Source organism: Alligator sinensis, unplaced genomic scaffold (genome assembly GCF_000455745.1).
Source record: "Alligator sinensis unplaced genomic scaffold, ASM45574v1 scaffold453_1, whole genome shotgun sequence".
NCBI classification, from domain to species: Eukaryota; Metazoa; Chordata; order Crocodylia; family Alligatoridae; genus Alligator; species Alligator sinensis.
This window is the reverse complement of record NW_005842485.1, coordinates 1,012,158-1,021,159: the sequence shown is the minus strand read 5'-3', so window position 1 is coordinate 1,021,159 and position 9,002 is coordinate 1,012,158. Positions and strand designations below refer to the sequence as shown.

The window sequence follows — 9,002 nt, the reverse complement described above, 5'->3', positions numbered from 1 at the left end:
GCAGGGGCAGTTATGGGGGGGCTTCGGGGTTGCTAGGCTGGGGGGTCACCTACAAGGTGAGACATACCAAGTGCTAGGCTGGGGGGGGCACCTGACTGGGTGGAGGTGGGAGGTATGAAGTTCCAGGCTAAGGGGATACCTACCTGTGGTTGCCAGCAGGTGGAAGGTATCAAGTGCTCAGACGAAAGGGTACCTGCCTGGGTGCAGGTGGGAGGTACCACATGCCACGCTTGGGTGCCAGGCTAAGGGGACACCTGACAGGTGGGAGGTGCCAAGTGCTAGGGTGCAGAGGGTGCATAACTGGCTGAGCACAGGTGGGATAAAGTGCCAGTCTTGCGTGGCGCAGGGGAGATTTACCAAGTGCCAGGCTGGGGGGATACCAGCCTCATGAACCCTTCCTTCCATCCCTCAGGTGGACCATGCTAAGTCACTGCACTACATCGGGGCTGGCATTGCCTTCCCGGCAGGGCTGCTCTTTGTGTGCCTGCAGTGCGTGCTCACCTACCACATGGCTGCCTCTGCCCTGGACCTGGGGGTTGCCCATGCCCGTGCTGCCCTCACCGCCCTTGCCTTAGTCACCCTTGTCCTCAGTATCCTTCTGCTGCAGGCACCAGGACTCGGGGCAGGTGGGAGGGATCCTGAATGCTCCATGCAGTGGGAGGGGGTGGGTCAGGTCCAGGGCCTGGTGGGAGCAAATGCTGGGCCTGAGGCTTCCTTAGCTTGGTGCTAGGCGGGGCCTTCTTCATCCACGAGAGCCCGGTGCTGCAGCACGTTGCGGCACTGTGCGAGTGGGCCTTCGTCCTGGCTATCCTCATCTTCTACGGCACGCTAAGCTATGAATTCGGGGCCGTGAGCAGTGAGACGCTGGTGGCCGCCTTGCAGGGGGCTCACGCTCGTGGCTGCAAGTCCCCCGGCAGCAGCAGTACCTCCACCCACCTCAACTGCAACCCCGAAAGCATTGCCATGATCTGAGGGTGGGGCGGGGCTTGGCCTTGCCCCCGAGTGCCCTGGCCATGCCCCGTTGCAATGGCCCTGCCCCCTACCCCCTACCCCCTACCACTTTAGCTCCACCCCTACCCCACCCCTTTTTTTTGTTCTTTTGTACCAAAAAAGGGTCATTTTTAAAGAGACCGAGCAGTATTATGGAATGCCCCAGCCCCCTCCCTTGTCATGCCAGCTTCATGCCACCAGTGCCAACATGCTCCTAGGTCCTTTGGGGCTGGGAGCGATAGAGATGAGCGTGGCTGGGGGTGGGGGCCATGCCAGCCAGGCAGTAGGGTGCAGTACCCTCCCTCCCTGATCTGACATGAGGGGCTGATTCCCTCCTGGAGGCGCTTTTCCCCAGCCCCAGCCGCCTCCAGCTGCCGTCCAGCCCACAGCCACGGGGTAGGGGCTGCCCACCCCCTGCCAAAGGGTCTGGAGCGGGGTCTGGGGTCCTGGGGATTTTTTTAGTCCTTTTTTATATCTCTATTGAAGGTGTATAAAGAAACTCAGATTGGCATAGGCCTGGCCTGGTCACTGTGTGGGGGTCTATGGCCTGGTGGCTATGGGGTGATGGGATGGCCCCGAGACCTGGTAGCTGTGGGGATGGGACACAGGGCCCTGAGACCTGGTGCTATGCCAGGGAGCCTGGTTGTATGGGGAGGGGACAGGACCCTGAAGCCTGGTTGTTATTGGGTGGGGGGGGGGGGGGGGAACAGGCAGCAGAGACTTACTTGCTATGGGAGGGACTATGGCCTGGTTGCTATGGAGGGGAAGGCCCCGAGGCCTGGTTGCTATGGGGTGGACAGAAGTCCTGTCTATGCCAACCCCTGACTCCCTGCCCCATTTGCCTGCCCAGGAATGACAGCTTCCCCTGCTGGCTGACAGAGATGGGTTTAATGGGCACTGCTGGCTGCTGTCCCAGGGCTGGGCTGTGGCTTGTGCCGTCACGTGTACATGGCCCCATGCAGATATTGCAGACGGTGCTCCTGCTGCTGCCGGCGCACCTACAACACATCAGGTGGGGCATTGTGGTGGGCAGAGACTTCCCCACCCACACCCACCAGTGCCCCCTGGCCCACTCCAGCCACTTATACCATCATCCCGGCGCCTGTCTGGGAGTGAGGGGCACTAGCACCCCCCCCCATTTAACCTCCTGGGGGCCTGGTATCCCCCATATCCCGCTCACCTTGTCCTTCTTGTACTCCTCATACTCTGGGTTGTCCGTGGGCAGCTCATGACGGCACAGAGGGCAGGAGTTGGTCTGTGGGGGGCACACCAACGGCTCTGTGCCAGTGCCAAGGGGGGCACAGCCTGGCCGGACCCTCCCCCATCCCCCCTCCAGCCACCCAGGGCTGGGTTACTGCTGGTGCCCCAAGAGCTGAGGGGCTGGGGGACGCCCCACAGCCCTGGCACTCACCTTGCCCAGCCAGGGCAGGAGACAGGCTGAGTGAAACAGGTGTTCGCACGGCATTTTCTGGGCACGCTCGTCCTCCTCGAACTCCAGCAGGCACACGGGGCACTTGAGCCCCTTTTCTGGGGGCCCCGGAAGGGCAGAGAGAAGCCATCAATCCCATCTTGCGCCCCCAAGCCCTGAACAAAGTGCCCCCACCCTCCTCTCTCGGACCCCTGGGTCCCAGAGAGCCTGGGGGTGGGGCAGCCTGGGCCCCCGGAGTTTTAAGAGGCACTACTGGGGGGAAGCTCGCAGCACGCACCAGCCTGGGCGGGGGTGACGCATACAGCGGGCAGGTCCCGCACTACCCGGCGGGCCGCGGGCGGAGGCAGGCGCTGGTCCCAGTCCGCAGCGTCCAGCGAGCTCAGGTCCAGCTCCTGGCCCTGGAACAGCGTCCTGGAAAGGGGGGCGGAAGATGTGTAAGGGGCGGCCCCGATCTCGGCCAGGGCCCAGGGAACCGCTCCCGCCAAACTCGACCCCCGCGGACCGGGCGAGCTGCAGCAGGGCGGGGCCGGGCGGGCCAGGCTCGCAGTCGTGCTCGTCGAAGTAGGACGCCATCGGGTCCGTCCCGTGCAGTCACTTCCGGGTTCGGTTCCGGTCGTGAGCCCGCGGCGCGTGCGTGCCAATAAGCTGGCAAGAAGGCCCCGCGGCAGCCAATTAGTGCGCAGGGAGAGCCGCGATTGGCTGGAGCCGGGGGACTGGAAATGAGTGCAGAGCCAATGAGAACGCGCCGAAGGTAGCCAGTGGGGCAGTCTATAGCAGCGTCACGGGGGAAGCTCGCAGCCCCGCGGCACTGTTCTAGGGAAGCTCGCAAATCTGGGCCATTGTTCTGGGGAAGCTCGCAGCCCCAGGACACAGTTTTAGGGAAGCTTGCAGCCCCACAGCACTGTTTTGAGGAAGCTTGGAGCTCTGCAGCACTGTTTGGGGGAAGCTCACAGCCCTGGGCCACTGTTCTGGGGAAGCTCACAGCTTTGGGCCACTGTCTTGGGGAAGCTCGCAGCACTGGGGGACCCCACCCTCGGCAAGGCAGGGGAGGCAGAACCCAGCCCTTCCCGGACCCTCTCTTCTCCTGGCTGTCCAGAAGGGAAACTCCGACAGGAAATGGCGAGCGAGGCACTGACCAAGCCAGGAAAAGGACCCAGACATCCGGGTGATCTTTGCCCCTGGCCCCAGCATGACAAACAATGCCAGCTTAGAAAACTCCTTTTATTTGGTGCTGGGCTGTGGAGGGCAGCATGGGGCTGAGGGCACTGCTCTAATGAAGCTCGCAGCACTGGGATCTCACGGCAGGGGGAGGGGTGTTAAGGTTAGGGTACCGTCCCAGGGACGTTCACAGTACTGGGCTAGGGAAGCTGCCAGCCTTCTTGGGCCCTGGGTGGGGAAATTGAGGCACCACTAAGGGGGAACTGGCTGAGGCACTGGTAGGGTGAAGGTTGTAGTGTCAAGGCTCTGGCGAAACACTCCCAGGGCACTGCTAGTGGGGAAGCTCACAGTCTTCAATGGGCCCCAGGTAGGGAAACTGAGCCAGCGAAGCCTCCAAACTAGGGCACTGCTGGGGGTAAGCTTACAGCACCAGGGTCCTGGCTCAGGGGCACTTTGTCTCGGGAACACTTATCAAGGCACTTTGTTGGGGAAGGTCACAGGCTTCAAGGGCCCTGGCTGGGGAAACTGAAGTACTGAGGCCTCCTAGTCAGGGCTCTGCTGTGAGGAAGCTCTCAGTGCTGGGGTCCTGACTGGGTGGTATTAAGGCACTGGTGAGAGAAAGCTCACTTAAGAGGGACCTGGCAGGGGAAACTGAGGCACCACGGGGGGGTGGGGGGAGGACTAGGCCAGGCACTGCTGGTGGGAAGCTGACAGTCCCCCCCAAGCCCCCTGCTCCCAGGTGGGTGGGGCCAATTTGGGAAGGGGGCACGGCATCTCCAGGTCCCACCCCCACCCGCAAAGTCCACACCAGAAGTGGTTGTGTTTCAGAAGTCAGTTGCTGCCGTTGGTGGGGGCAGAGGCACGGACCTCGGCCTGCCCAGACACCTGGGTCCCAGCACCAGGCAGTGAAAGGGCCAAGGCCACAGCCAGGATGATGAGAACCAGGACACCCACCGCGACCCCAGCCAGCACCAGCCGCAGCTTCTGGTCTTCCCAGCGCTTCTTCTGGGCCAGCGTCTTGCTTGTCTTGCTGAAGGTGGTAGACTGTGGGCAGAGGCCAGAGGAGGTCATCAGCATGCACAGCACTGCTGAGGGGAAGTTCACAGCCCTGGGGCACTGTTCTGGGGAAGCTCACGGCATCGGGGCACTGTTGTGCAAAGCTCTCAGCACTCATTGAGGGGCCCCCAGGACAAGGACCATCCCAGCAGGGGACACTCCTACCCCCTGCTGCCCACAGCCAGAGCGTGGCTCCTGTGTGCCCTAAGACCTATATGGCAGAAGGTGATTCTTCTTATGGATCCCCCCCAAACCCTAGTACCATGTCCAGCAGCTCCTCAGCCCGGCTGTCCAGATCCTGGAGCTTCCCCTCACGGTCCAGCACCTTGGAGTAGTTGTCCAGCATGATCTGGGTCACCTCCTCTGCCTCCTGCTGGCACTGGGTCACCTTGTTCTCCCCCTGTGGGCAAGAAGGGGTTACTACCACCCAGGGCATTACTGGGGAAAGCTTGCAACCCCCAGGGGAGCTCCATCTGGGCCGAACCTCCCTGGGGCAGAGGCCTGGCCCTGGCACCCCAAGTGGTCCCAGTGTTGCAAGCTTCCCCTCAGAAATTCCATGAGGCTGTGACTCAGTTTCCCCTGTGCTCCATTCACCCTCCAGCTTTAAGTGGGGGCAGGAAGAGTCCACCCTCTGGGCAGGGAGGCCAAAGTCAGCGGATGTCTCCTGCTGAGAGGAGGAAGGGGTGTGTGGCGCCAATGCATCCGGCCTGGTGGGGAGCGAGGGGGCTGAGCACAGAACCAGGCGTCTTGAGATCACATGAGTGCACACACACATGCATGCAGAACCCAGGCACCTGGGACAGGTGCGTGCACATGCCCGCACGCACACACACACACATGAACCCTGGCATTTGGGACACACATACACAGAACCCAGGTGTCCTACACACGGACATGTATACACACTCACAGAATCCAGGTGCCCTACACACTGAAACGAAGGCATTCGGGACACCCATGGCACGCACACACAGACAGCACGGGGTCCTGTGTCCCAGAATCGAGGCATCTGGGACACCCCCCCTGACACACACACCCCTACCTTGCACCTACACAAGCCTGGCGCAGGTGCCCTGGTGGCAGCCCCCAGCTCTGGGGGTGGCACCAGGCCAGAAAACCCCCAGCCCTGGTTGCTGGGGGTGCAGGAAGGATCCTCTTACCCGGCCCAAGGTTAAAGCCAAGGACTCAGGGAAGGGCTGGAAAGTCCTGGGAGCTGCCCCCCCTTACTGGTGAAACTGAGTTGCAGACTGGCCCCAGTCCAGATTAGACCCCTGCAGATGCCCATCCCCCAGAATCACCAGGTCCCACTTCTTTGCCCCCCCCAGCCCCGCCCGAGCGCCTGGGGTGGGGGTGGAGGGTATCAAGGTATCGGGGGCGGGGGGCAGGGGGCGGCTGGGTCTCTGGCTCCATTCCTCTAGGGACCTGCCGGCGGGGGAGGGGGTGCTGGGGGGCACAGGGCCCCGGCGGAGCCGCCCCCGCCCAGTCCAGCCCACGGGTCCCGCCGCCGCCGGCGGACCGAAACCAAAAGCAGCACCGATTCCCGGCCCCCGCCCAACCTCCCGGCCCCGGCCAGCTCACCATGCTCCCGGAGCGGTCCCCCGCAGACTCCGGGCGCAGGAGTGCCCCGACCCTGCCTCCCGCCCGCACCCGGACTGACTCCGGAGTGACCCCGGGGCCACCGCGCCCCGCCCGGGAGGAAGGGACGGGGGCGGGGCCTGGGTCTGCCCCGCCTCGCGTTTACACTGGACCCTAACGACGCTCCCGGGGCAGCCGTAGGGCTGGACCCGCGCTGTTAACCCTGCACCCTACCGCGGAGCGTCCGGGCCAGGAGCCAGGGCGCAGTCCTGGGGGAGCAGCACCTGCCATCTACCCCAGGCCTGGGCTCTACCGAAGCCTTGACTGTGCATGTCGAGTCAGGCACCTAAAGATAGCAGGCACTATGCAGGGTGGCGCTAGCACAGGATGCTGGTGGGGGTTTCCACCAGAGCTGGCACCAAGGGCCCCGCCAGCCCTGGCAACCCCCCATTGCCCGCCTCCCTCTGCATCCTGTGACCCAAGCCCAGCTGCTAGCGGGGAGAGGGGGAATCCCAGACACTGCGCCCATTGTCTTCCCCGACTGCCTGGCAGGGCCCCGCACCAGCGCTGCCAGGAGCCCTGGTAGCAAGGCTTTTGTCCCTGAACTTGGGTTCACTGCCCCGCCTCAGTTTCCCCACCCACAGGGATGCAGCAGACGCAGCCTTTGACTCCACTGGTTTATTGGCTAGGGGCATGTAAATACAGTGGCATATAAAATACACCCCCACCCCTAGCTGGCCCCTCTCAGGCAGATTGGGGGAGGGGTCTGGGGTAACAGGAACCCCACCCCAGGCACTTAATAGATCCCCAAGGACAGAAGGGACCCCAAGGCAGAGACTGCCACTTCCCTTATTAAAAGGCACAGAGTTAATTTCTCCACCCCCCATACCAGCCTGGGAGCCCCAGCCCACAATACCCCTCCCAAATTTCAAACCCCAATACGCCCCTCAGCCAGGAGGGGGCAATTCCACCCCAATACGCCAAGGCTGGGACAATTCTAGTCTTTCAATATCCACTAAGCAAGGAAGGGGCAATTTTAGTTTCCCAACTGCCCCAACTTGCGGGTAGTTCAGCCCCACACTGCCCCTCCAGCAGGGCTGGGGCAATTCCAGGACCCCAATACCCCAAGGGTGGGGTAATTCTACCCCCATCCCTCCTCTAAGCCATGGAGGAGCAATTCCAGGCTCCAAATACCCACAAGCTGGGGCAGTTCCCACCCCCCGGTTCCTCCCCCACCTAGGAAGGGGCATTTCCAGCCACCCACTTGCCCCAGTCGGGTGGGGGGGCGGTATTTCAGCCCCCAATACCCCTCCCAGCCCAGGGGTGGGGCCTGGAGGGCCTAGGAGGGGATGACGCCAGTAGCGAAGAGGATGATGAAGATGAGGATGATGGCAACAATGAGGCTGATGATAACCATGGTCTTGATGTTCTTCCACCAGTACTTGCGTGCCACCTTCTGCGTTGTCGTCTTGAAGTGCTCCGACTGTGGGGTGCACAGGGGGTTAGGGACTCATGGGGGGAGATCTGAGTGGGAGGCGGAGCAGCCCCCTATAGTGTCTGGCTGAGAGTCTGCGAGCTGCCATCACTGGGCTTCAGAGTTAAAAGCTCTCTGCAGATTCCAGGCCTGTCGCATCTGCCCTGTATGTAGCGCCCCGTCCCCCCCGGGGCCCCATAGTCTCCTAGGATCCCCAAGATACCCATAGCCCCCAATATCCCCTCACAGGATATGGGTACGAGTCCCCTGCCCAGCAGCTCCCCCAGCTGGGCTGTGGCTAAAGCTTGCAACCGCTCCCAGGGTGGGACCAGGGGCTTCCGTGGAGGCTGGGAGCTGAGGGGCGATCGTGGCACCGAGACCCCCAGACACCTCTGGACTCACGGTGGCCTCGAGGTCCTCAGTCTTGTTGCGCAGGTGGTCCAGGTTCTCACCGCGGGCCAGGATCCGCTCCACATTCTGCGTCATGATGCTCTTGACGCCCTCCACCTCACTCTGCAGGTCCCGCACATGTTCCGATGCCATCCTGTCGCCTGCTGCATGGGCACCAGGGGTTAACTCACACCGGAAGAAGGGGGACCTCCAATTGCCCCTACAGCTATGCTCGAGATGCTGGGGGACAGGACTGAGGCAGCAGAGTCCTGCCACCCTGGGACTCTTGACCACTAGGGCACTGCTGCCCGCTGGCCTGGGGAAAGAACCCAGGCATCCAGGTGCCCCTTACCTCTAACCACTATGAGCTCACTGCCACTGGGCTGGGGAGGAAACCCTGGCATCTGGGGATCTAACCACTAGGCCCTCACTGCCTGCAGAGCTGAGGAGGGCTGTTCCCATGGAGATCAGAAGCAGCCCCGGACGCCTTGGTTCCGGGCTCCACTGCCCCCTCCGCGGGCAGGGTCTGGGCGGTAATCCTCCCCGCTCCCGCCGCACAGGGGAAACTGAGGCGGAAAGTCACGGGGCGGGGAGACAAGAACCCAGGTGTCCTGCCACCACCGCCCGGCCCGGGGCGGGGCGGGGCCGTGTCCCAGCAGGTCCTGGAGCGGGGGGCACCAGCCAGGGAGCGGGCTGCCGGGCCGGGAGGGGAGCTGCAGATCGGGAGCGAGGGCACGGGCAGCTGCCACATCCCACTTGCCGTTGAGCCTCGGACTTCCCCTTTGGGTGTGGGGGGGAGCTCGGACGCCTGGGTCCCTCCGCAGCTCTGGGAGCTCATGGGGGCGGTAGTCATGGGTGGGCGCCCAGGGTTTTCCCCCAACTCCGAGCGGCTCGGACACCTGGGTCCCCGGCCCCCGGCCCCCGCTCACC

The 9,002-nt window shown here is 63.2% G+C and overlaps 5 protein-coding genes across 5 annotated transcripts in view; 2 read left to right on the top strand and 3 right to left on the bottom strand.

Annotated features, from left to right (window-relative positions):
• TMEM150A (transmembrane protein 150A) overlaps nt 1–1,711 on the top strand; it is a 5,342-nt gene extending 3,631 nt beyond the window's left edge. Inside the window, exons 6-7 of the mRNA XM_014523432.2 lie at nt 413–590; nt 731–1,711. Coding sequence (XP_014378918.1) covers nt 413–590; nt 731–972 — 420 coding nt within the window. The 3' untranslated portion in view covers nt 973–1,711. The remainder of the gene's footprint in view (nt 1–412; nt 591–730) is intronic.
• Nucleotides 1,712–1,859: 148 nt separating this feature from the next.
• RNF181 (ring finger protein 181) lies at nt 1,860–3,049 on the bottom strand. Its single transcript, XM_006031189.3, has 5 exons — nt 2,922–3,049; nt 2,697–2,830; nt 2,402–2,517; nt 2,171–2,245; nt 1,860–1,988 (listed from the first exon to the last, which is right to left on the bottom strand). Exons 1-5 carry the CDS (start codon nt 2,990–2,992, stop codon nt 1,929–1,931), a joined length of 456 nt encoding a protein of 151 aa, XP_006031251.1. The 5' UTR covers nt 2,993–3,049; the 3' UTR covers nt 1,860–1,928.
• Nucleotides 3,050–3,624: 575 nt separating this feature from the next.
• On the bottom strand, nt 3,625–6,368 carry VAMP5 (vesicle associated membrane protein 5). The gene is made up of 3 exons (XM_006031188.3): nt 6,212–6,368; nt 4,896–5,033; nt 3,625–4,621 (listed from the first exon to the last, which is right to left on the bottom strand). The coding sequence occupies exons 1-3, from the start codon at nt 6,212–6,214 to the stop codon at nt 4,409–4,411; spliced, it is 354 nt and encodes a 117-aa protein (XP_006031250.1). The 5' UTR covers nt 6,215–6,368; the 3' UTR covers nt 3,625–4,408.
• Nucleotides 6,369–6,871: 503 nt separating this feature from the next.
• On the bottom strand, nt 6,872–8,665 carry VAMP8 (vesicle associated membrane protein 8). Its single transcript, XM_006031182.3, has 3 exons — nt 8,425–8,665; nt 8,085–8,236; nt 6,872–7,691 (listed from the first exon to the last, which is right to left on the bottom strand). Exons 1-3 carry the CDS (start codon nt 8,474–8,476, stop codon nt 7,548–7,550), a joined length of 348 nt encoding a protein of 115 aa, XP_006031244.2. The 5' UTR covers nt 8,477–8,665; the 3' UTR covers nt 6,872–7,547.
• Nucleotides 8,666–8,923: 258 nt separating this feature from the next.
• GGCX (gamma-glutamyl carboxylase) overlaps nt 8,924–9,002 on the top strand; it is a 9,234-nt gene continuing 9,155 nt past the window's right edge. The window contains exon 1 of the mRNA XM_025212826.1: nt 8,924–8,927. Coding sequence (XP_025068611.1) covers nt 8,924–8,927 — 4 coding nt within the window. The remainder of the gene's footprint in view (nt 8,928–9,002) is intronic.